The sequence below is a fragment of the Salvelinus alpinus genome, chromosome 3 (genome assembly GCF_045679555.1).
Source record: "Salvelinus alpinus chromosome 3, SLU_Salpinus.1, whole genome shotgun sequence".
NCBI classification, from domain to species: domain Eukaryota; kingdom Metazoa; phylum Chordata; class Actinopteri; order Salmoniformes; family Salmonidae; genus Salvelinus; species Salvelinus alpinus.
The window spans coordinates 19,566,426-19,594,166 of record NC_092088.1 but is presented as its reverse complement, the minus strand read 5'-3'; the positions used below and the strand labels follow the sequence as shown (position 1 = coordinate 19,594,166).

The 27,741-nt window shown below is 43.3% G+C and overlaps 1 protein-coding gene across 1 annotated transcript in view; it reads left to right on the top strand.

Moving 5' to 3' along the window:
- Nucleotides 1–27,741, top strand: part of LOC139570194 (ras-related protein Rab-26) — a 133,778-nt gene that overhangs the window by 10,374 nt on the left and 95,663 nt on the right. Inside the window, exon 2 of the mRNA XM_071391827.1 lies at nt 17,935–18,045. Coding sequence (XP_071247928.1) covers nt 17,935–18,045 — 111 coding nt within the window. The remainder of the gene's footprint in view (nt 1–17,934; nt 18,046–27,741) is intronic.

Sequence of the window (27,741 nt, the reverse complement as noted above, 5' to 3'; positions counted from 1 at the left end):
CCCCCCCCCCCCGCCGCTACTCGCTGTTTATTATCTATGCATAGTCACTTTACAAATTACCTCGACTAACCTGTACCCCCACACATTGACTCGGTACCGGTACCCCTATACCCCTTATTGTTATGTCATTTTCTTGTGTTACTTTTTGATTGTATTTTTATTTAGTAATATTTTCTTATCTCCATTTCTAGAACTGCATTGTTGATGAAGGGCTTGTAGTAAGCATTTCCCGGTAAGGTCCACACCTTGTTGTATTCGGCGAATGTGACAAATAAAATTTGATTTGAAGAGAAGAGTTGTTGAAAGGCTCAAGTACATTTGCATTGCAGCCTTTGTCTGTTTTTTCTCTCTCCACCTCTCTGTCTTTCTCTCCCTCGCTCACTTTCATCCTTTATTTTTCACCCCCCCCCTCTCTGTGTCTGTCTAGCGAAGACACCTAGTTAAGGGCATTTGGAATTACCATAATTGCTTACACCTATCCATTTGATTGATCAGGTGGCTGGAATGGAGTCAATTGAATGGTATCAACCACATGGAAACCACGTGTTTGATACCATTCCATTTACTCCAGCCCAGACATTATGAACCATCCTCCCCTCAGCAGCCTCCACTGAACTATATGTATATAGCTAGCAACTCGCTAGATGGAAAATGGTTGTTGAAAAAAATGGTTGTACATAGCTAAATCAGTCCTGTTATCTAATAGAAGTTAACTGCTTAAAGTTACCCTGAATTGTGAATTTCTCTGAAATTTGCCCCTCTGGTCGAGATCAGTGGTGTCTTCATAGTACGTCACCTGGTTGGAAAGATAAAATCAAATATCCTCGAGGGATGCCATTAAAGTGCAAGCTACATACAAACAGAAACAAACAATAACAGTTAACGTAAACTCACCCCATTCCGTACAAATGTGCGCAACGGCAACATTCAAACGAGGCTACAAAGAAAACGAATGGGACTGTAGCGACTGTGTTGACTTCAAAATTGGGGGTGTGAACTACGTTTCTATTCAAGCGTTGATCGACATGGTAATGGCTCTATAGTATTGGAGAAAAGTTGAAAAATGGACCCTCCGTTACATCGTGACATGTCATGTCGTAACGTACAGCACGCATAAAGCAACTATTTCTGTCTTACAATCTCCCCACCAGGTGTAGCACACCTCTCATCCTTTAAAAACAAGAAATGGACAGTGACGGGGGTAAGGGGGGATACCTAGTCATTTTTTGCGTCATCATTGCATGCGATCATCATTCTCAAAGCCGCTGTTTACTTCTAAGATCACTTTAGCACCGCCCTAAAAACCCGATTCAAATTCGACAAACCTTCAAATAGGTATGTAATGACACATATAAACTCTTTATAGTGTTTTATTTACATTTTAGAGGCGATAAGGTGATAAGTTGGACAGATCGAGTGGAGAAAAAAAAGCCATTTTCCCACACAACATCTCTCCTTCTCACTATCACGCATTAGTTTCGCTTCCCCACCTGCCATTTTTAAAAAGACCCGACGGGGCTCATTGCCTTCTTTAATCATGCAGAAACGGGCAGCGTGGGGGTCATGTAATTGATTCTGTTGGAAAGGGGAGAAATCGTGCTTTACAATGGTATTGACATTACAGTTGATCTGGAAGTATTACGTTTTTGGGGCGCTAAAATAATTGTACGGACCAAGGCGATGTACAAAAGTGAGTGAGTTTACGTTACAGTAGCTAGCTAAATAAAACTGTCTAAAACTTGCTAGCTACTGTAGCTGGCTAGGTGACTACGCAGGCTGAGGTAAATAAGTACAGTACCTAGCAACGCCAATCTAAAAACAGCTTAAATTATTTATTCCTATTTAACAATAATTACTTATATTGACAAATATATGCTAAAGAAAGTGTTCTCTTTCCAGTCTTTTCGGTCCTCTAAAACAGCAGGTAGTCAGCAGGTTGTCACCGTCAAAAACACCATCCTTGGAGAGCAATTCTGAGGTAATAATTTTGCGCGGCCCAAGCAAACGTTTATGCGGTGAAATAGAACTAGAAATGCCCGTATCCTCCTTCCTTGCTGACCACTACGAGGTAAAATAGAGCCAAGCAACCAGCATAGCAACGGATGCTTTTGTTCATTACGTAATCCAGTCAGAATTTTGCATGTTCTAGCAACAACCCTAGCAACACCTATAACTCATTGAATCCAATTGTGACAGTTTTTGGCAGGGGGGCACTATTTGGCATGACTGGCCCCTGTGTTGAGCATCAGCGTGTTGCTGCCTACCCTTACCACCTGGGGTCGGCCCATCAGGAAGTCCAGGATCCAGTTGCAGAGGGAAGTGGTTAGTCCCAGGGTCCTTTTGTCCAAGTGGACAAAAGGAGCTGTGGATCTGTTGGGGCGGTATGCAAATTGGAGTGGTTCTAGGGTTCCCGGGATAATGGTGTTGATGTGAGCCATGACCAGCCTTTCAAAGCACTTCATTGTTACCGAATTGAGTGCTACAGGCGGTAGTCATTTAGGCAGGTTACCTTCGCTTTCTTGGGCACAGGGACTATGGTGATCTGCTTGAAACATGTAGGTATTAGACACTCGGTCAGGGAGAGGTTGAACATAGCAGTGAAGACACTTGCTAGTCCGCGCATGCTCTGAGTACACATCCTGGTAATCCATCTGGCCCTGGGGCCTTGTGAATGTTGACCTGTTTAAAGGTCTTGCTCACATCGGCTACGGAGAGCATGACCACACAGTCGTCCGGAACAGCTGGTGCTCATGTATGCTTCAGTGATGCTTGCCTCGACGCGAGCATGAATGGCATTTAGCTCGTCTGGTAGGCTTGCATCACTGGGCAGCTCGCGCTTGGGTTTCCCTTTGTAGTCCGTAATAGTTTGCAAGCCCTGCCACATCCGACGAGCGTCAGAGCCGGTGTAGTAGGATTCAATCTTAGTCCTGTATTGACTCTTTGCCTATTTGATGGTTCGTCTGAGGGCATAGCGGTATTTCTTATAATAGTATGGATTAGTGTCCCACTCCTTGAAAGCGGCAGCTCTAGCCTTTAGCTCGGTGCGGATGTTGCCTGTAATCCATTGCTTCTGGTTGGGAAATGTACGTACGGTCACTGTGGGGACGACGTCGTCGATGCTCTTATTGATGAAGCCGGTGACTGAGGTAGTATACTCTTCAATGCCTTTGGATGAATCCCGAAACATATTCCAGTCTGTGCTTGCAAAACAGTCCTGTAGCATCCACATCATCTGACCACTTCCGTATTGAAAGAGTCACTGGTACTTCCTGCTTTAGTTTTTGCTTGTAAGCAGGAATCAGGAGGATAGAATTATGGTCAGATTTGCCAAATGGAGGGCGAGGGAGAGCTTTGTATGAGTCTGTGTGTGGAGTAAGGGTGGTCTAGAGTTTTTTCCACCTCTGTTTGCACATGTGACATGCTGGTAAAAATGAGGTAAAACGGATTTAAGTTTGCCTGCATTAAAGTCCCGGCCACTAGAAGTGCCGCTTCTGGATGAGCATTTTCTTGTTTGCTTATAGCCTAAAACAGCTCGTTGAGTGCGGCCTTAGTGCCATCATCGGTTTGTGGTGGTAAATAGATGACTACGAAAAATATAGATGAAAACTCTTGGCAGATAGTGTGGTCTACAGTTTATCAAGAGGTACTCTACCTCAGGCGAGCAATACCTCGAGACCTCCTTAATATACACCGCGCACCAGCTGTTGACAAATAGACACACCCCCACCCCTCATCTTACCAGACGTAGCTGTTCTGTCCTGCCGATGCACGGAAAACCCAGCCAACTAAATATTATACGTGTTGTTCTTCAGCCACGACTCTGTGAAACATAAGATATTACAGTTTTTAATGTCCCGTTGGTAGGATAGTCTCAAACGGAGATCATCCAGTTTATTCTCCAGTGATTGCACGTGGGCCAATAGAACGGATGGGAGAGGCGGGTTACCCACTCGCCGACGAATTCTCATAAGGCACCCTGATCTCCGCCCCCTTTATTTCCGTCTTTTCTTCCCGCAAATTACACAGATTTTGGCTTGGTCTCAGAGAAGCAGTATTTGCTTCGCATCGGACTCATTAAAGAACAAATCTTTGTCCAGTTCGAGGTGAGTAATCGCTGTTCTGATATCCAGAAGCTCTTCTCGGTAATAAGAGACGGAAGCAGCAATATTATGTACAAAATAAGTTACAAACAATGCGAAAAACACACAAAATATCATAGTTGGTTAGTAGCATGTAAAACGGCAGCCGGTGCAAATTACATTTTTTTTATTTGTTTGTAAAATATTTTTTTTTGTGAGTGTTAGCAGTTGATGTTACTCTTCAATAATACAGACCCCAAAGCAAATCAGGGAGAGAAAAATAGGTTTATTTAAAGAGAAGGAATCAAGCTGGGAAGTAGATGGTCGTTGTTCATTCTCCCTTGTTCTCAGTGATTTTCTCCACAGAACAAAGTAACAGGATGTAATTTATAACCCCCAACCCTAGCCTGTGGTTGACCAATTAGAATTCCTTGCAGTAAAATTGGGCCAATGGCCAAATAACAAGTCTCCTGTTTCAGTGTCACGTATACGCCCTCTCCGGCCTCTAGGTCATCAGGCTGCTGATTATCCCACACACCTGTCACCATCGTCTCGCGCACCTGTGCCTCATGACACTCACCTGGACTCCATCACCTCCTTGATTATCTTCCCTATATCTGTCACTCCCCTTGGTTCTTTCCTCAGGTGTTATTGACTCTGTTTTCATGTCGGTGCGTTGTTTGTGTTACGTGTTTGTTTCATTTATTTATTACTCACTCCCTGAACTTGCCACCCGACTCTCAGCGCACTCATTACATTCAAGCTCAATGTGTAGATGATTTGGACAAATGAGAATTTGACACATGTAGGTATGAGTTCCGGACTGAAATTCCTACACATATTTGGAAAAGATGTGAAAAATAACTATTTCCATTGATTGTTTATTCCCTATTGACCTCTAGTTCTCTGCGTTGTGTATTATCTTACAATATTCATACATGAGTGAAAAAAAATACATAGGTACAGTGAGGGGGGAAAAGTATTTGATCCCCTGCTGATTTTGTACGTTTGCCCACTGACAAAGAAATGATCAGTCTAATTTTAATGGTAGGTTTATTTGAACAGTGAGAGACAGAATAACAACCCCAACATTTTTTTTGTGATTTTTTTGTTGTTATTCTGTCTCTCACTGTTCAAATAAACCTACCATTAAAATTATAGACTGATCATTTCTTTGTCAGTGGGCAAACGTACAAAATCAGCAGGGGATCAAATACTTTTCCCCTCACTGTACACACAGTACAAAGATTTTTAAGTGACCGAGATTGCATAATAGTCGGGACTTATTTACATTGTGTTCCCTATTTTCTTTTACATAAATACGTATACAATTACACATAGTCAAAACAAGTTGTTGAAATTCTTTTAAAAAGTGGTTATGGTTGGTATGGCTTTGAGTTGCTGTGGTAGTTTGTTCCACTCAGTGCTGGGATATAGAAATGCCTTAATACCAGATAGACTCATATTTAAAGCAGTGAATATTAGAGTCTTTGGCTCTGTTATTATGCTGTTGGACATCTCTAACAAAGGTAAAAAAGTTGGATAAGTACCTGAGGGCTGAGTCCGTGATAATTCTGTGGACCAGACCAACTTGAAATAATACTTGTCACAGCCGTAGTAGGGAGGAGACCAAGGCGCAGCGTGATAAGAGTACATGCTTCTTTAATTATATAACGACCACTGAACAAACCGAACCGTGAAGCTAATATGGCTAGTGCAGACAGGCAACTAACATAGAGTAAGAACCCACAAAACCAAAAGGGAAAATGGCAACCTAAATATGATCCCCAAACAGAGACAATGATAAACAGCTGCCTCTGATTGGGAACCAATTCAGGCCACCATATACATACATATGCCAAGACTTACAAACACCCCTAGACATACAAAAACCCTAGACAATACAAAACAAGCATACCCACCCTCGTCACACCCTGACCTAACCAAAATAATAAAGAAAACATAGATAACTAAGGTCAGGGCGTGACAATACTACTCTTTTTTTCCACAGATAGCCAGCCTAGCTGCTTAAAATGCTCAACCATCAGTTGTGTTTCCATCAAATTGACTTGTTGCAGATAAAAGTCTGTGCATAAATACTTAGTGCCTATAAACATTTATTTTGCGGGTAAATTATACAAGTTAAATGGGTTTCCATCGCATTTTCAACTCTAGGCCTACTGATGGTTATGTCACAAAAAGTGTTGGGTACAGTTGTTCCTCAATTAAAAGTTTTCAGATTATGCCGCAGGATTTAGAGGTAATTTGTGGTTTAGTACGTTACCCTGCGTCACTGCTTCATTGCTCCAGACCAGCGCAAGGGGGAGTTAGAGCACTGATTATGCTTTTGGAAGGTGTAAAAAAATATATATATATATATATATTCCATGGTATTCTTAAGATATAGGTGTTGTAGGTCTTTTATTTAATTTATTAAAAAAAAACATTTTTTCACCTTTGTTTAACCAGATAGGCTAGTTGAGAACAAGTTCTCATTTACATCTGCGACCTGGCCAAGAATAAAGCAAAGCAGTTCGACATATACAACAACACAGAGTTACACATGGAATAAACAAACATACAGTCAATAATACAGTACAGAGTGTGCAAATAAGGGAGGTAAGGCAATAAATAGGCTATGGTGGTGAAGTAATTACAATATACCAGTTAAACACTGGAGTGATTTATGTGCAAGTAGAGATACTGGGGTGCAAAGGAGCAAGATAAATAAATACAGTATGGGGATGAGGTAGTTGGATGGGCTATTTACAGAAGGGCTATGTACAGGTGCAGTGATCTGTGAGCTGCTCTGACAACTGGTGCTTAAAGCTGGTGAGGGAGATATGAGTCTCCAACTTCAGTGATTTTTGCAGTTCGTTCCAGTCATTGGTAGCAGAGAACTGTAAGGAAAGGCGGACAAAGGAGGAATTGGCTTTGGGGGTGACTAGTGCGATATACCTGCTGGAGCGCATGCTACGGGTGGGTGCTGCTATGGTGACCAGCGAGCTGAGATAAGGGGGGACTTTACCTAGCAGAGACTTGTAGTGGACCTGGAGCCAGTGGGTTTGGCGACGAGTATGAAGCGAGGGCCAGCCAACGAGAGCGTACAGGTCGCAATGGTGGGTAGTATATGGGGCTTTGGTGACAAAATGGATGGCATTGTGATAGACTGCATCCAATTTGTTGAGTAGAGTGTTGGAGGCTATTTTGTAAATGACATCGCCGAAGTCGAGGATCAGTAGGATGGTCAGTTTTACGAGGGTATGTTTGGCAGCATGAGTGAAGGATGCTTTGTTGCGAAATAGGAAGCCGATTCTAGATTTAATTTTGGATTGGAGATGCTTAATGTGAGTCTGGAAGGAGAGTTTACAGTCTAACCAGACACCTAGGTATTTGTAGTTGTCCACATATTCTAGGTCAGAACCGTCCAGAGTAGTGATGCTGGACGGGCGGGCAAGTGCGGGCAGAGATCAGTTGAAGAGCATGCATTTAGTTTTACTTGCATTTAAGAGCAGTTGGAGACAACGGAAGGAGAGTTGTATGGCATTGAAGCTCATCTGGAGGTTAGTTAACACAGTGTCCAAAGATTGGCCAGAAGTATACAGAATGATGTTGTCTGCGTAGAGGTGGATCAGAGAATCACCGGCAGCAAGAGCGACATCATTGATGTTTACAGAGAAGAGAGTCAGCCCGAGAATTGAACCCTGTGGCACCCCCATAGAGACTGCCAGAGGTCCTGACAACAGTCCCTCCGATTTGACACACTGAACTCTATCAGAGAAGTAGTTGGTGAACCAGGCGAGGCAGTCGTTTGAGAAACCAAGGCTGTGTAGTCGGCCGATAAGAATGTGGTGATTGACAGAGTCAAGCCTTGGCCAGGTCGATGAATACGGCTGCACAGTAATGTCTCTTATCAATGGCGGTTATGATATCATTTAGGACATTGAGCGTGGCTGAGGTGCACCATTGACAGAGGTACGGTGGGATTCGAAATGGTTGGTAATCTGTTTGTTAACTTGGCTTTCGAAGACCTTAGAAAGGCAGGATAGGATAGATATAGGTCTGTAGCAGTTTGGGTCTAGAGTGTCTCCCCCTTTGAAGAGGGGGATGATCGAGGCAGCTTTCCAATCTTTGGGAATCTCAGATGATACGAAAGAGAGGTTGAACAGGCCAGTAATAGGGGTTGCAACAATTTCAGGAGATCATTTTAGGAAGAGAGGGTCCAGATTGTCTAGCCCGGCTGATTTGTAGGCGTCCAGATTTTGCAGCTCTTTCAGAACATCAGCTATCTGGATTTGGGTGAAGGAGAAATGGGGGAGGCTTGGGCGAGTTGCTGTGGGGGGTGCCGGGCAGTTGACCGAGGTAGGGGTAGCCAGGAGGAAAGCATGGCCAGCCGTAGAAAAATGATTATTGAAATTCTCAATAATCGTGGATTTATCGGTGGGACAGTGTTTCCTAGCCTCAGTGCAGTGGGCAGCTGGGAGGAGGTGCTCTTATTCTCCATGGACTTTACAGTGTCCCAGAACTTTTTGGAGTTTGTGCTACAGGATGCAAATTTCTGTTTGAAAAAGTTAGCCTTAGCTTCCCTAACTGCCTGTGTATATTGGTTCCTAACTTCCCTGAAAAGTTGCATATCATGGGGGCTATTCGATGCAAATTCAGTACGCCACAGGATGTTTTTCTGCTGGCAGTCAGGTCTGGAGTGAACCAAGGGATATATCTGTTCCTGGTACTACATTTTTTGAATGGAGCATGCTTATTTAAGATGGTGAGGAAGGCACTTTTAAAGAATAACCAGGTATCCTCTGCTGTCGAGATGAGGTCAATATCCTTCCAGGATACCCCGGCCAGGTCGATTAGAAAGGCCTGCTCGCTGAAGTGTTTTAGGGAGCGTTTGACAGTGATGAGGGGTGGTCGTTTGACCGCAGACCCATTACGGATGCAGGCAATGAGGCAGTGATCGCTGAGATCCTGAGTGAAGACAGGGGAGGTGCATATAGGGGAGGTGCATGCAAGCAGACAAGGAGATTTGTCTAGGACAGAAGAAATTGCATGTGCCCAATAAAAAACCACACAACTGATGACAAAGGTTTGGAAATGTGCATAAGGTTAGAAGAACTAAAACAAATAGGGCTAGATGAGGCCAGGCTGGTCCAATAGCCATTGGCCTATAACTGTGATCGACACATGAGAAAAATGTATTTATTTTCGCCAGTGACCGGCTATTTCATTGAAACATCCTGCACTCCAAATTGAAAAGTAAGACAGAAAATTAACAAAAGATTAAGTGGTCAAGAAGTTGTATGATGTTATTTGGGGTTCCATTATGATGCACGTTCCAAAATGTATTAAAGCGTGGTATCGCCGATTTGCCTTCTGCATCAACTTGTTTGACTCAGTGCTACAAAAGGACGAAGGGGCCATTGATGAGAAGGCAGCCCGGGTCCGAGGATGCCCTGCTGATACCATAAACAAGATGGTGTTTGGGCTGGAGGAGGAGAAGTACACAGGATTTGAGCTCTGAGTCCACTGCCCCCTGCAATGGACCCAGCGCATCTTCAGAGACCACCGGAATGAGCTTGCCGGACTCCAGAGATCCAGCAGATAATTAAGAACTTTAAGATAATTAAGAAATCATGACATTTTAGTACCAAAGCGCATTTGTCTAATGATTGAAATGGATGTTTGGTTACATTACACTACGTACTGAACCTACATTAACAACTGTATTGTCAGCTACTGAGCCACAGCTGTGTCAACAAGGATATGGGAGACGATTGTGTGCCACTCCTGACGCAGCACTCAAACATTCACACTGTGACAAGAACAAACACTGACTTTGTAACACGCAGGGCACCACACCACAGTACATAAGGGATTCTGAGCCTGGTATAGTAAAGTCTGTATAACCCATCAATCATTTTATACAATCAGAATACTGTAGTACAGATGTAGGATCTTAATTTGATCACTCTTTTGTTGCTGTGAATTTTCCTGCTAAGCAGGAAATGCAAACTGGTTGTTTATTTGAGTTTTTACAACGCTTCTAATGTTTGTAATTTCCACTTTGAAATTTCAGACTTGATTTGCCCTAATGAAACATCTATCAAGGACCACAAAAATGTCAATTTATTATAATCCACATAATACAAACTGTTGCTGCAGGATTATTTTCCTGATGTATCAAACTGGCTCAAATTAAGATCATATGTCTGCTTAGTTGTATTTTGCCTGCATTGTGCCATCTGGTTGCACTTCTAAGTGTGGGGGGGTTTCTCATTCCCAACCATGCATAGGTTCTACAGCAAGGCTCTTCAACCCTGTTCCTGGGGAGCTACCGTCCTGTAGGTTTTTGCACCAACCCCTATACTAGCGCACCTAAGCTGAATCAGGTTAGTTACACCTGGGGTTGGAAGGAAAACCTGCAGGACGGTAGCTCTCCAGAAACAGAGTTGAAGAGCCCTGACAGTGTGCCTATGCATGTCAAACCTTTATTCCTTAACCTAAATGTACTCCATGTCTTCAATAATTACTCAAGTCAAGGTCTATAGCCTCCACAGCTCAACTGCCCTGCAATACTATGATGTCCAACTTGAGAACACTGGCACATTAGCCTGGTATGCCCCATGCCATTTTGTGATGTTACCTGTAATGTTCCTCAGATGTCTTGAGTGTCCAGTTTTCCGTTATGTACATTACCAGTCAAAGGTCTGGACACACCTAATTGTAGAATAATAGTGAAGACATCAAAACTATGAAAACACATATGGAATCATGTAGTAACCAAAAAAGTGTTAAGCAAATCAAAATATTTTATATTTGAGATTCTTCAAAGTAGCCACCCTTGGAATGCTTTTCCAACAGTCTTGAAGGAGTTCCCACATATGCTGAGCACTTGTTGGCTCATCCCAAACCATCTCAATTGGGTTGAGGTTGGGTGATTGTGGAGGCCAGGTCATCTGATGCAGCCCTCCATCACTATCCTTATTGGTCAAATAGCCCTTACACAGGCTGGAGGTGTGTTGGGTCATTGTCCTGTTGAAAAACCAATGAGCGCAAACCAGATGGGATGGCGTATCGCTGCAGAATGCTGTGGTAGCCATAATAGTTAATTGTGCCTTGAGTTCTAAATAAATCACTGACCGTGTCACCAGCAAAACACCATCACACCGCCTCCTCCATGCTTCACGGTGGGACCCACACATGCGGAGATCATCCGTTCACCTACTCTGCATCTCACAAAGGCAGGGCGGTTGGAACCAAAAATCTAAAATTTGACTCCAGACCAAAGGCCAGACTTCCACCGGTCTAATGTCCATTGCTCGTGTTTCTTGGCCCAAGCAAGTCTCTTCTTCTTATTGGTGTCCTTTAGTAGTGGTTTCTTTGCAGCAATTTGACCATGAAGGCCTGATTCACACAGTCTCCTCTTAACAGTAGATGTTGATGTGTTTTGTCTGTTACTTGAATTCTGTGAAGCATTTATTTGGGCTGCAATCTGAGGTGCAGTTAACTCTAATGAACTTATCCTCTGCAGCAGAGGTAACTCTGGGTCTTCCTTTCCTGTGGCGGTCCTCATGAGAGCCAGTTACGTCATTGCGCTTGATGGTTTTTGCGACTGCACTTGAAGAAACTTTCAAAGTTCATGAAATTTTCCGTATTGACTGACCTTCATGTTATAAAGTAATGATGGACTGTCATTTGTCTTTGCTTATTTGAGCTGTTCTTGCCATAATATGGACTTGGTCTTGGTCTTACTAAATATGGCTATCTTCTGTATACTACCCCTACCTTGTCACAACACAACTGATTGTCTCAAACACATTAAGAAGGGAAAAAATTCAACAAATTAACTTTTAACAAAGCACACTTGTTAATTGAAATGCATTCCAGGTGACTACCTCATGAAGCTGGTTGAGAGAATGCAAAGCTGTCATCAAAGCAAACTTTGAAGAATCTCAGATGTAATATATTTTGATTTGTTTAACACTTTTTTTGGTTACTACATGATTCCATATGTGTTATTTCATAGTTTTGATGTCTTCACTATTATTCTGCAATGTATAAAATAGTAAAAATAAAGAAAAACTCTTGAATGAGTAGCTGTGTCCAAACTTTTGACTGGTACTGTATGTTAGCAAAAACCTCCTGAAAACCTATTTAGCATGTTTTGGCGTTAGAGAACATTCCCTAATTTTCAAACAGGACTTAGCCAGAAATTGGTTGCCATGTTCTCAGAACATCCAATATTGTAGACATGTTTCACAGGAATGTTGGAAGAACATTCCTGTGTCCAGTTTTGTTAGCATTATGAGAATATATTCCATCAACATCCCACCAAACATACAGTACATAAAACATGGTTGCCCAGTACTCAGAATATAAACTATTCATTATCTACGTTTTATGGGAACGTTGTATGAACATTTCTGTGTATCAGTTGTCAGGATGTCACCTGATGGTTCCAAAGAAAGGTAAACACACACACACACAGAATGCTTTTAACAAAGTGTTTTCAACTTAACTATTTGACACACTTTGACATACATACATTGTGCAGGTCCTGACAACTGATACACAGGAATATTGTTGCAACGCTACCTGAAACGTGTCCAGAACATTCATATCTTATGTTCTAAGAACATGACAACCATGTTCTGTGTATGTTTGGTGGGACATTGATGGAATATTCTCCTAACCCTTAGAAAACTGTACACAAATCAAATCAGTTTATTGGTTGCGTACACAGATTTGCGATGTTATCGCAGGTGCAACGAAATGCTTTTGTTTCTAGAGCCAACAGTGCACTAATACCTAGCAATACAAAACAATACACACATATTCCAAAAAGTAAAAAAATAAAGAAATTAAGAAATATCAGATTGAGCAATGTCAGAACGAGTCCAGAATAAAAATATATAACAGTGGTAGCTGCTGAGGGGAGGACGGCTCATAACAATGACTGGAACGGAGCAAATGGAATGGCATGATGATTTATTTCATACCGTTCCACCTTTTTCACTCCAGCCATTACCACAAGCCTGTTCTCCCCAACGAAGGTGTCACCAACCTTATGTGATATATAATGGTGTGTACAGACAGTTTGAACAGTATATGAATGGGAAAGGTGTGTACAGCAGTAGTTGTATAGGATGACACATGACTAGAATACCGTATATACAAGTGGGTAAAGCAGTATGTAAACATTATTAAAATGACCAGTGTTCAATTACTCTATGTACGTAGGGCAGCAGTCTCTAAGGTGCAGGGTAGAGTACCGGGTGGTAGCCGGCTATAACCGTGACTAAAGTTCAGGGTAGGGTACTGAGTGGAGGCCGGCTAGCGCTGACTATTTCGGTCTGATGGCCTGGAGATAAAAGCTATTTAAAAGTATTGATGCACCTGTGCTGTCTCCACCTTCTAGATGGTAGCGGGGTGAACAGGCCGTGACTCGGGTGGCTGAGGTCTTTGATCTTCTTGACCTTCCTGTGACACCGGGTGCTGTAGATGTCCTGGAGGGCAGGAAGTGTGCCCTTGGTGATGCGTTGGGTTGACACGGGAATGTTCTTGCCATGTACCCATGACACTTGTCTAGAACATGAATATTGAATATTCTGAGAACATTTTCTGGTTAAGTTCTGTTTGACATTAAGGGAATGGTCTCTTGGAAACAGTCCTTGCACATCACTGGAACATTCCTATGAAAACGTTAGGTATTGACCAAATGAGACTCTTAAGGGGACGCTCTCTAAAGTTGTAGGAACATTTGTTGTTAGCTGGGCAGTTCTTGTGCCCCCTGTGCTTCCCTTTCCACCTCTTTCCCAGATTGATCCCATAGGATGTTGTCTTCAGTATTTCTCTTTGATGTGATAGTGAGTGCTCTTCTCGGGTGTCTGCTTGTTTACTCTGTAGCTGTGTGTATTTTTATGTGAACTGAACTCCTGTGTTTTCAAAGATGTGAATACAAATACATTTTTCCCCCTGAGATGTTTTGAGCTTCTCAGTCAGCACAGGGAGACTCAGTCAGCACTTCACACGCACGACACACACACGCACACGCACACACACACACACACACACACACACACACACACACACACACACACACACACACACACACACACACACACACACACACACACACAGACACACAGACACACACACACCACTGAGTCTCCCCTTAATCAGCAATTCGAGCTTCTACTTTTAAAAATCCACCTTTCCAGAAACAAGTCTCTCACCGTTGCCGCTTGCTATAGACCACCCTCTGCCCCCAGCTGTGCCCTGGACACCATATGTGAATTGATTGCCCCCCATCTATCTTCACAGCTCGTGCTGCCAGGTGATCTAAACTGGAACATGCTTAACACCCCGGCCATCCTACAATCTAAGCTTGATGCCCTCAATCTCACACAAATGATCAATGAACCTACCAGGTACAACCCCAAATCCGTAAACACGGGCACCCTCATAGATATCATCCTAACCAACTTGCCCTCCAAATACACCTCTGCTGTCTTCAACCAAGATCTCAGCAATCACTACCTCATTGCCTGCATCCGTAATGGGTCTGCGGTCAAACGACCACCCCTCATCACAGTCAAACGCTCCCTAAAACACTTCAGCGAGCGGGCCTTTCTAATCGATTTGGCCTGGGTATCCTGGAAGGATATTGACCTCATCCCGTCAGTAGAGGATGCCTGGTTATTCTTTAAAAGTGCCTTCCTCACCATCTTAAATAAGCATGCCCCACTCAATAAAAAAAAAAACTAGGAACAGATATAGCCCTTGGTTCACTCCAGACCTGACTGCCCTTGACCAGCACAAAAACATCCTGTGGCGTACTGCATTAGCATCGAATAGCCCCCGTAATATGCAACTTTTCAGGGAAGTTAGGAACCAATATACACAGGCAGTTAATACCTAGGTGTCTGGTTAGATTGTAAACTCTCCTTCCAGACTCACATTAAGCATCTACAATCCAAAATTAAATCTAGAATCAGCTTCCTATTTCACAACAAAGCCTCCTTCACTCATGCTGCCAAACATACCCTCGTAAAACTAACTATCCTACCGATCCTCGACTTCGGCGATGTCATTTACAAAATAGCCTCCAACACTCTACTCAACAAATAGGATGCAGTCTATCACAGTGCCATCCATGTTGTCACCAAAGCCCCATATACTACCACCACTGCGACCTGTATGCTCACATTGGCTGGCGCTCGCTTCATACTCGTTGCCAAACCCACTGGCTCCAGGTCATCTACAAGTCTTTGCTAGGTAAAGCCCCGCCTTATCTCAGCTCACTGGTCACCATAGCAGCACCCACCCGTAGCACGTGCTTCAGCAGGTATATTTCACTGGTCACCCCCAATGCCAATTCCTCATTTGGCCTCCTTTCCTTCCAGTTCTCTGCTGCCAATGACTGGAACGAAATGCAAAAAATCACTGAAGCTGGAGACTCATATCTCCCTCACTAGCTTTAAGCACCAGCTGTCAGAGCAGCTCACAGATCACTGCACCTGTACATAGCCCATCTGTAAACAGCCCATCCAGCTACCTCATCCCCATACTGTATTTATTTATGTATTTATTTTGCTCCTTTGCACTCCAGTATCTCTACTTGCACATTCGTCTTCTCCAGTGTTTAATTGGTATATTGTAATTACTTTGCCACTATGGCCTATTTATTGCCTTACCTCCCTTATCTTACCTCATTTGCACACACTGTATATAGACTTTTTTCTACTGTATTATTGTTTATTCCATGTGTAACTCTGTGTTGTTGTATGTGTCGCACTGCTTTGCTTTATCTTGGCCAGGTCAAAGTTGTAAATGAGAACGTGTTCTCAACTAGCCTACCTGGCTAAATAAAGGTGAAATAAATAAATATTCTGGTCTCTCTTAGACTTGACTTATAGTGAGTTTGCTAAGAGGGAGCAAAGTCTCTGGTATACATATATTAGTGACATTGATAGAGATGTTTCTGTGCTCCGTTTTATTTACTTAACAAATAAGGAACACTCACAATGTGCACTTAAAGATCATCAAGGACAACAACCACCCAAGCCACTGCCTGTTCACCCCGCTATCATCCAGAAGGCAAGGTCAGTACAGGTGCATCAAAGCAGGGACCGAGAGACTGAAAAACAGCTTCTATCTCAAGGCCATCAGACTGTTAAACAGCCACCACTAACATTTAGTGGCCGCTGCCAACATACTGACTCAACTCCAGCCACTTTAATAATGGGAATTGATGGAAATTATGTAAAAATGTACCACTAGCCACTTTAAACAATGCCACTTAATATAATGTTTACATACCCTACATTACTCATCTCATATGTATATGTATATACTGTACTTTATATCATCTACTGCATCTTGCCATCTTTATGTAATACATGTATCACTAGCCACTTTAAACTATGCCACTTTATGTTTACATACCCTACATTACTCATCTCATATGTATATACTGTACTCTATACCATCTACTGCATCTTGCCTATGCCGTTCTGTACCATCACTCATTCATATATCTTTATGTACATATTCTTTATCCCTTTACACTTGTGTGTATAAGGTAGTAGTTGTGGAATTGTTAGGTTAGATTACTTGTTGGTTATTACTGCATTGTCGGAACTAGAAGCACAAGCATTTCGCTACACTCGCGTTAACATCTGCTAACCATGTGTATGTGACAAATACAATTTGATTTGATTTGATTTATAAATCATACCAATTTTAATTAAATTACAGCTGTAGACAGTAGTCAAAGATCAAACATCACACATACAACTGATGTCTCTCCTGAGTTCTGCAAAATAGGAAAAGTCCCAAGTTATTATCACCAGCCCTAGTGATGTCACTGCATACGTCATTACCTTCTACTCATGAGACCAAGCCCGTGCATACACAGCTATACAAACTTGCAAGAGAGATACAATAGTTCCAGTATTTTCTATGGGCTCAGCAGTAAATATCCACTCCCCAAGTTGATTTATAGAGGTATGTCTGACTAGTCTTTTATCTTTCACTCCCCTGCAGGGTTCTGTGTCTAATCACTTTTAGCCTAGATGTGCCTTCTCACAGACACCCTGCAATAATTCACACATCTCTCAGACCGTTTCTTTATAAGAGGCAGAGACTAGAAAAGACTGTGGAACAATATTGAAACCTTATAATGAACATATATGTTGTTAATTTGTAGTCTAGGACCCTATAAATGTAGTGGGGGAGGGGTCTTATAACCCTTCCCCTTCTATTAATACAACATAAGCATAATCAATTATTATAATACATCAAACATTTGGTGCAGCCCCTATCATGACCCCAAGTTTACCCCATCAGAGGTCTGAAGGCAGGCTACATTCTCAGACAGACACAGAGACGGACTCATCACCCGACTTAGACAAATCACCTTACTGTGTTGAGTAGAGCTTCATGGTGTAATGATCGTTGACCTCCACTACTGAGGGCTCATCAACCCCTACCACAGGTATTCAGAGAAGATGGAGATGTCTGTCTGTCTGTCTGTCTGTCTGTCTGTCTGTCTGTCTGTCTGTCTGTCTGTCTGTCTGTCTGTCTGTCTGTCTGTCTGTCTGTCTGTCTGTCTGTCTGTCTGTCTCTCTTTCTCTCTCTCTCTCTCTCTCTCTCTCTCTCTCTCTCTCTCTCTCTCTCTCTCTCTGTCTCTGTCTCTGTCTCTGCCTCTGCCTCTGCCTCTGCCTCTGTTTCTGTTTCTTTCTGTTTCTCTCTCTCTGGGTGTACAGGCTGTGAATAATCCCCACAATGGGGCTAATCTTCCAAGAGTCCATGGAACATTAAACATAAAGTAATTTGTGTCCCTCTACAGGTGATGTTGGTGGGAGACTCAGGTGTAGGGAAGACTTGCCTGCTGGTTCGCTTCAAGGACGGAGCTTTCTTGGCCGGTAGCTTCATCTCTACTGTTGGCATTGACTTCAGGGTGAGTACAGACACACACACACACACACACACACACACACACACACACACACACACACACACACACACACACACACACACACACACACACACACACACACACACACACACACACACACACAAAATGGACACACGGATGAAAGAAAATGTCAAAGATAGTCATTATTTTCTCCAGGCCTTGAAGGTGATTTAAATGGGATCCGTTGATGGTGTAAATAATGGGATCCACCAGTCTAACTTAGGAGGGTTTGAGCGCAACCCAGAGATAAAAATATGGTGCAAAATTAAGGCTTCAGTGCAGTCCAATGAAAATAGTGCAGGTGAAAATAGTGCAGGTGAAAATAGTGCATTCAGAAAGTATTCAGACCTATTCACTTTTTCCACATTTTGTTGCATTACAGCCTTATTCTAAAATGTATCAAATGGTTTTTTCCCCCCTCATTGATCTACACACAATACCCCATAATGACAAAGCAAAATACCCCCGAAATGTCACATTTACATAAGTATTCAGACCCTTTAGTCAGTACTTTGTTGAAGCACCTTTGGCAGCGATTACAGTCTTGAGTCTTCTTGGGTATGGGTAAGCTAGCGTCAGCTTGGCACACCTTTATTTGGTGAGTTTCTCCCATTCTTCTCTGCAGATCCTCTCAAGCTCTGTCAGTTTGGATGATCAGTTTGGCCGGGCAGCCAGCTCTAGGAAGAGACTTGGTGGTTCCAAATTTCTTTCATTTAAGAATGATGGAGGGCAGTGTGTTCTTGGGGACCTTCAATGCTGCAGAAATGTTTTTGTACCTTTCCCAGATCTGTGCCTCGACACAATTCTGTCTCGGAGCTCTACGGACAATTCCTTGGTTTTTGCTCTGACACGCACTGTCAACTGTGGGACCTGATATAGACAGGTGTGTGCCTTTCCAAATAATTTCCAATCAATTGAATTTACCACAGGTGGACTTCAATCAAGTTGTAGAAGCATCTCAAAGATGATTAATGGAAACAGGATGCACCTGGGCTCAATTTCGAGTCTCATAGCAAAGGGTTTGAAATCTTATGTAAATAATGTATTTCTTTTTTTTTTTGTTTTTTTACTAAATTTGGCAAAATGTTCAAAAACCTGTTTTCACATTGTCGTTATGGCGTATTGTGTGTAGATTGAGGAGAGGAAAAAAAATATTTCATCCATTTTAGAATAAGGCTGTAACGTAACAAAATGTGGATAAAGTGAAGGAGTCTGAATACTTTCCGAATGCACTGTATACAAATAATGTTCAGTACTTGCAGTCGACAATAGAAAAAAATTATGAAGTTTCAAAATAAAGAACAATTTCAGTAGTAGAAACCAAACGGCAACATATAAAAATGCCAATAGAGCCTGTAACAGGCCAAGGCTATAACAATGCTAGAAAACTCAAGTCAACTGAGAATTTGTTTAGAGAACTTAGCAACAAATGTTACCTTCACAGCAGTCCTCAAGAGAATGGAAAATAACAGGCTTATATACCCACAATACCGTGACGCACACAGTTAGGCTACGGAGAAACCATACCAATGTGCTCTTAACGCGGCTACATGAATATGTAATCGTTTTAGACACAGTCAAATAGACTGAATTAGACGCAATAAACATACATCTCAATTGCTACAGTGGCTGATTTAGCAACCAAATTAATATTTGCAGGAATATAATATGAATTCACTACTGGACCAATGTCATGACAACTTATATAACTACTGCTGTACACACTTTTTCTATTCATATACTGTCCATACTGACTCTGACATTGCTCGTTCTGATATTTCTTAGTTTTCTTTTAAATGTTTTGGATTTGTGTGTATTTTCTGTATTGTTAGGAATTACTGCACTGTTGGCGCTAGAAACATAAGCATTTAGCTGAATCTGCGATAGCATCTGCTAAGTATGTGTAGCGAGCAGTCAACTTTGATTTGAGAACTTGAGTGATATACAGAGGTAGGGATATGGGTGCCCGACACAAACTAAGCTGTCAAACAAACAGGTGTTATTAAAAGGAGGGAAATTAGTCAAATAAAGCACATTCTTTTATAAACTAAAATGAAGGAGTCCCTTGAGTCCGTGTTGCCGCTAATAGCAGAAACTAATGGTGCACTCGTAAGTTTCATGTAACGGCCGTAATGGAATTTGTAGAAATGGAAGTGTTTGAACTTGGCGCTCGTGGGAAATGGAGAACGATAGTTCGACGTGAGAGCTTGCATCGTCACAGATGGTCAAAGTTAATGTGGCCATTAAAAGTTACGTTGTTATTGATTGGCAAATTATTTTTACTGCACACTGCAATCCCAAATACTGGGTATGAGGACCTGAGGGTAGCTTTGGGTGATGGCTGCAAAGCCGAAACGTCTGTGTACGTTATCCATGATGCAGTGGAAATAATAACAACATTGAAAAATGAAATAAGTTTAATGCAACATTTAGCAGACCCATGACAACCTTTTATTTATCTGAATTCACAGGTTTTTACGCACCAACCAAACCTCTGGGAGAGCGCGATTGTCCCCTTTTGATTAGCTTACCAAATCCTGAGACAACTAAAGAAGGCCGAATTTTGGTGTGGTGGCTTTGGATCAGAATCATTTAACAGTGTATATCAATCCTAGCTCAATTTAATGTCAGCAAACATCATAAAATTAGTCCGTGTTGACCAAACTGTCTCCATCAGCAGGAGGCCAATGATACCCAGCTCGATACACCATGATACAATTGGGCAGTATACCGTACAGTGCCTTCAGAAACTGTTCACATTTTTGTTGTGTTACAGACTGAATTTAATATTGATTAAATTTAGATTTTGTGTCACTTGTTTACTCCATAATGTCAAAGTGGAATTATGTTTTCAGACATTTTTACCAATTAATTAGAAGTGAAAAGATAAAATATCTTGAGTCAATAAGTGTTCAAGCCCTTTGTTATGGCTATCCTAAATAAGTTCAGATGTAAACATTTGCTTAACAAGTCACATAATAAGTTGCATGGATCACTCTGTGTGCTATAATAGTGTTTAACATAATTTTTTAAACCTCATCACTGTTCCACAAACATACAATTACAGTTGGAGTCGGAAGTTTACATACACTTAGGTTGGAGTCATTAAAACTCGTTTTTCAACCACTCCACAAATTTCTTGTTAACAAACTATAGTCTTTGCAAGTCGGTTAGGACATCTACTTTGTGCATGACACAAGTATTTTTTACAACAATTGTTTACAGACGGATATTACACTTATAATTCATTGTATCACAATTCCTGTGGGTTAGAAGTTTACATACACTAAGTTGACTGTGCCTTTAAACAGCTTGGAAAATTCCAGAAAATGATATCAATGCTTTAGAAGCTTCTGATAGGCTAATTGACATAATTTGAGTCAATTGGAGGTGTACCTGTGAATGTATTTCAAGGCCTACCTTCAAACGCAGTGCCTCTTTGCTTGACATCATGGGAAAATCAAAAGAAATCAGCCAAGACATCAGAAAAAAATTCTGTTTGGTTCAAGGATGAACCAAACAAGTCTGGTTCATCCTTGGGAGCAATTTCCAAACGCCTGAAGGTACCATGTTCAACTGTGCAAACAATAGTACGCAAGTATTAACACCATGGGACCACGCAGCCATCACACCGCTCAGGAAGAAGACGCGTTCTGTCTCCTAGAGATGAATGTACTTAGGTGCAAAAAATAGAAATCAATCCCAGAACAACAGCAAAGGACCTTGTGAAGATGCTGGAGGAAACCGGTACAAAAGTATCTATATCCACAGTAAAATGAGTCCTATATCGACATGACCTGAAAGGCTGCTCAGCAAGGAAGAAGCCACTGCTCAAAAACCGCTATAAAAAAGCCAGACTACAGTTTACAACTGCACATTGGGACAAAGATCGTACTTTTTGGAGAAATGTCCTCTGGTCTGATGAAACAAAAATAGAACTGTTTGGCCATAATGACCATTGTTATGTTTGGAGGAAAAAGGGGGAGGCTTGCAAGCCGAAGAACACCATCCCAACAGTGAGGCACGAGGGTAGCAGCATCATGTTGTGGGGGTGCTTTGCTGCAGGAGGGACTAGTGCACTTCACAAAATAGATTGCATCATGAGGATGGAAAATTATGTGGATATATTGAAGCAACATCTCAAGACATCAGTCAGGAAGTTAAAGCTTGGTCGCAAATGGGTCTTCCAAATGGACAATGACCCCAAGCATACTTCCAAAGTTGTGACAAAATGGCTTCAGGACAACAAAGTCAAGGTATTGGAGTGGCCATCACAAAGCCCTGACCTCAATCCTATAGAAAATGTGTGGGCAGAACTGAAAAAGTGTGTCCGAGCAAGGAGATCTACAAACCTGACTCAGTTACACCAGCTCTGTCAGGAGGAATGGGCCAAAATTCACCCAACTTATTGTGGGAAGCTTGTGGAAGGCCTCCCAAAACGTTTGACCCAAGTTACATTTACATTTACATTTAAGTCATTTAGCAGACGCTCTTATCCAGAGCGACTTACAAGTTGGTGCATTCACCTTATGATATCCAGTGGAACAACCACTTTACAATAGTGCATCTAACTCTTTTAAGGGGGGGGGGGGTTAGAAGGATTACTTTATCCTATCCTAGGTATTCCTTAAAGAGGTGGTGTTTCAGGTGTTTCCGGAAGGTGGTGATTGACTCCGCTGACCTGGCGTCGTGGGGGAGTTTGTTCCACCATTGGGGTGCCAGAGCAGCGAACAGTTTTGATTGGGCTGAGCGGGAGCTGTACTTCCTCAGAGGTAGGGAGGCGAGCAGGCCAGAGGTGGATGAACGCAGTGCCCTTGTTTGGGTGTAGGGCCTGATCAGAGCCTGAAGGTACGGAGGTGCCGTTCCCCTCACAGCTCCGTAGGCAAGCACCATGGTCTTGTAGCGGATGCGAGCTTCAACTGGAAGCCAGTGGAGAGAGCGGAGGAGCGGGGTGACGTGAGAGAACTTGGGAAGGTTGAACACCAGACGGGCTGCGGTGTTCTGGATGAGTTGTATGGGGTTTAATGGCACAGGCAGGGAGCCCAGCCAACAGCGAGTTGCAGTAGTCCAGACGGGAGATGACAAGTGCCTGGATTAGGACCTGCGCCGCTTCCTGTGTGAGGCAGGGTCGTACTCTGCGAATGTTGTAGAGCATGAACCTACAGGAACGGGTCACCGCCTTGATGTTAGTTGAGAACGACAGCGTGTTGTCCAGGATCACGCCAAGGTTCTTAGCACTCTGGGAGGAGGACACAATGGAGTTGTCAACCGTGATGGCGAGATCATGGAACGGGCAGTCCTTCCCCGGGAGGAAGAGCAGCTCCGTCTTGCCGAGGTTCAGCTTGAGGTGGTGATCCGTCATCCACACTGATATGTCTGCCAGACATGCAGAGATGCGATTCACCACCTGGTTATCAGAAGGGGGAAAGGAGAAGATTAATTGTGTGTCGTCTGCATAGCAATGATAGGAGAGACCATGTGAGGATATGACAGAGCCAAGTGACTTGGTGTATAGCGAGAATAGGAGAGGGCCTAGAACAGAGCCCCGGGGGACACCAGTGGTGAGAGCACGTGGTGCGGAGACAGATTCTCGCCACGCCACCTGGTAGGAGCGACCTGTCAGGTAGGACGCAATCCAAGCGTGGGCCGCGCCGGAGATGCCCAACTCGGAGAGGGTGGAGAGGAGGATCTGATGGTTCACTGTATCAAAGGCAGCCGATAGGTCTAGAAGGATGAGAGCAGAGGAGATAGAGTTAGCTTTAGCAGTGCGGAGCGCCTCCGTGACACAGAGAAGAGCAGTCTCAGTTGAATGACTAGTCTTGAAACCTGACTGATTTGGATCAAGAAGGTCATTCTGAGAGAGATAGCAGGAGAGCTGGCCAAGGACGGCACGTTCAAGAGTTTTGGAGAGAAAAGAAAGAAGGGATACTGGTCTGTAGTTGTTGACATCGGAGGGATCGAGTGTAGGTTTTTTCAGCAGGGGTGCAACTCTCGCTCTCTTGAAGACGGAAGGGACGTAGCCAGCGGTCAAGGATGAGTTGATGAGCGAGGTGAGGTAAGGGAGAAGGTCTCCGGAAATGGCCTGGAGAAGAGAGGAGGGGATAGGGTCAAGCGGGCAGGTTGTTGGGCGGCCGGCCGTCACAAGACGCGAGATTTCATCTGGAGAGAGAGGGGAGAAAGAGGTCAAAGCACAGGGTAGGGCAGTGTGAGCAGAACCAGCGGTGTCGTTTGACTTAGCAAACGAGGATCGGATGTCGTCGACCTTCTTTTCAAAATGGTTGACGAAGTCATCCGCAGAGAGGGAGGAGGAGGGGGGAGGGGGAGGAGGATTCAGGAGGGAGGAGAAGGTGGCAAAGAGCTTCCTAGGGTTAGAGGCAGATGCTTGGAATTTAGAGTGGTAGAAAGTGGCTTTAGCAGCAGAGACAGAAGAGGAGAATGTAGAGAGGAGGGAGTGAAAGGATGCCAGGTCCGCAGGGAGGCGAGTTTTCCTCCATTTCCGCTCGGCTGCCCGGAGCCCTGTTCTGTGAGCTCGCAATGAGTCGTCGAGCCACGGAGCAGGAGGGGAGGACCGAGCCGGCCTGGGGGATAGGGGACATAGAGAGTTAAAGGATGCAGAAAGGGAGGAGAGGAGGGTTGAGGAGGCAGAATCAGGAGATAGGTTGGAGAAGGTTTGAGCAGAGGGAAGAGATGATAGGATGGAAGAGGAGAGAGTAGCGGGGGAGAGAGAGCGAAGGTTGGGACGGCGCGATACCATCCGAGTGGGGGCAGTGTGGGAAGTGTTGGATGAGAGCGAGAGGGAAAAGGATACAAGGTAGTGGTCGGAGACTTGGAGGGGAGTTGCAATGAGATTAGTGGAAGAACAGCATCTAGTAAAGATGAGGTCAAGCGTATTGCCTGCCTTGTGAGTAGGGGGGGAAGGTGAGAGGGTGAGGTCAAAAGAGGAGAGGAGTGGAAAGAAGGAGGCAGAGAGGAATGAGTCAAAGGTAGACGTGGGGAGGTTAAAGTCACCCAGAACTGTGAGAGGTGAGCCATCCTCAGGAAAGGAACTTATCAAGGCGTCAAGCTCATTGATGAACTCTCCAAGGGAACCTGGGGGGCGATAAATGATAAGGATGTTAAGCTTGAAAGGGCTGGTAACTGTGACAGCATGGAATTCAAAGGAGGCGATAGACAGATGTGTCAGGGGAGAGAGAGAGAATGTCCACTTGGGAGAGATGAGGATCCCAGTGCCACCACCCCGCTGACCAGAAGCTCTCGGGGTGTGCGAGAACACGTGGGCAGACGAGGAGAGAGCAGTAGGAGTAGCAGTGTTATCTGTGGTAATCCATGTTTCCGTCAGTGCCAAGAAGTCGAGGGACTGGAGGGAAGCATAGGCTGAGATGAACTCTGCCTTGTTGGCCGCAGATCGGCAGTTCCAGAGGCTGCCGGAGACCTGGAACTCCACGTGGGTCGTGCGCGCTGGGACCACCAGGTTAGAGGGGCGGCGGCCACTCGGTGTGAAGCGTTTGTAGGGTCTGTGCAGAGAGGAGAGAAGAGGGATAGACAGACACATAGTTGACAGGCTACAGAAGAGGCTACGCTAATGCAAAGGAGATTGGAATGACACTACACGTCTCGAATGTTCAGAAAGTTAAGCTTTCGTTGCAAAAAAAAAAATCTTATTGACTAAAATGATACAGTGCTGCTGGCTGTTGGAGTAGGCTAGCTAGCAGTGGCTGCGTTGTTGACTTAGTTTGAAAGTGTAGCTGGCTAGGTAGCCTCGGTAACTGGCTAGGTAACCTTGACAATTACTCTAAACTACACAATTATCTTGGATACAACGACAGCAAAGACAACTATGTAGCTAGCTAACACTACACTAATCAAGTCGTTCCGTTGTAATGTAGAAACTAATGTAATAGTTTCTACAGTGCTGCTATTCGGTAGACGGTAGACGTTGGCTAGCTGCTAGCTGCTGGCTAGCTAGCAGTGTTGACTAGGACGAAAATAGCTGACTAGCTAACCTCAGTAATTACGATAATTACTCTAAACTACACAATTATCTTTGATACAAAGACGGCTATGTAGCTAGCTAAGATCAGACAAGTCAAACCGTTGTAATGAAATGTAATACTACCTGCGTAGCGAAATGCGAAATGCGACCACTCGCTCCAACAGTGCTGCTATTCGTTAGACGGTAGACGTTGGCTAGCTGCTAGCTGCTGGCTAGCTAGCAGTGTTGACTAGGACGAAAATAGCTGACTAGCTAACCTCGGTAATTACGATAATTACTCTAAACTACACAATTATCTTTGATACAAAGACGGCTATTTAGCTAGCTAAGGTCAGACAAGTCAAACCGTTGTACTGTAATGAAATGTAATGCGAAATGCGACCACTCGCTCCAACAGTGCTGCTATTCGGTAGACGGTAGACGTTGGCTAGCTGCTAGCTGCTGGCTAGCTAGCAGTGTTGACTAGGACGAAAATAGCTGACTAGCTAACCTCGGTAATTACTATAATTACTCTAAACTACACAATTATCTTTGATACAAAGACGGCTATGTAGCTAGCTAAGATCAGACAAGTCAAACCGTTGTACTGTAATGAAATGTAATACTACCTGCGGAGCGAAATGCGGGAGAGACGAAATGCGACCACTCGCTCCAACCCTGAAGTGCTAAGTTAAACAATTTAAAGGCAATGCTACCAAATACTAATTGAGTGTATGTAAACTTCTGACCCACTGGGAATGTGATGAAAGAAATAAAAGCTGAAATAAATCATTCTCTCTGTTATTGTTCTGACATTTCACATTAAAAAAAAAAGTAGTGATCCTAACTGACCTAATACAAGGAATTTCTACTAGGATTACATGTCAGGAATTGTGAAAAACTGAGTTTAAATGTATTTGGCTAAGGCGTATGTAAACTTCCGACTTCAACTGTTTCTGTAAGGTCCTTCAGTCGAACAGTGATTTTCAAACACAGATTCAAACACAAAGACCAGGGAGGTTTTCCAATGCCTCGCGAAGATGGGCACCCATTGCTGCATGGGTAAAAATAAAAATAAAGCAGACATTGAATATCCCTTTGAGCATCGTGTAGTTATTAATTACACTTTGGATGGTGTATCAATACACCCAGTAACTACAAATATACAGGCGTCCTTCATAACTCAGTTGCTGGAGAGAAAGGAAATCTCGCATGGATTTTACCATGACTTTAAAACATTTGAAGAGTTGAATGGCTGTGATAGGAGAAAACTGAAGATGGATCAACAGCATTGTAGTTACTCCTTAATACTGACCTAAATGACAGAGTGAAAAGAAGGAAGCCTGTACAGAATAAAAATATCCCAAAACATGCATCCTGTTTGCAACAAGACACTAAACTAAAACTGCAAAAAATGGGACAAAGAAATCAACTTTATGTCCTGAATACAAATCAAATCAAATGTTATTCGTCACATACACGTAGTTAGCAGATGCTAATGCGAGTGTAGCGAAATGCTGGTGCTTCTAGATCTGACAGTGTCTAGACTGCTTTTCAGTCTCGGTCCCAGCTTTGATGCACCTGTACTGACCTCGCCTTCTGGACGGTAGCGGTGTGAACCGGCAGTGGCTCAAGTGGTTGATGTCCTTGATTATCTTTTTGGCCTTCCTGTGACATCGGGTGCTTTAGGTGTCATGGAGGGCAGG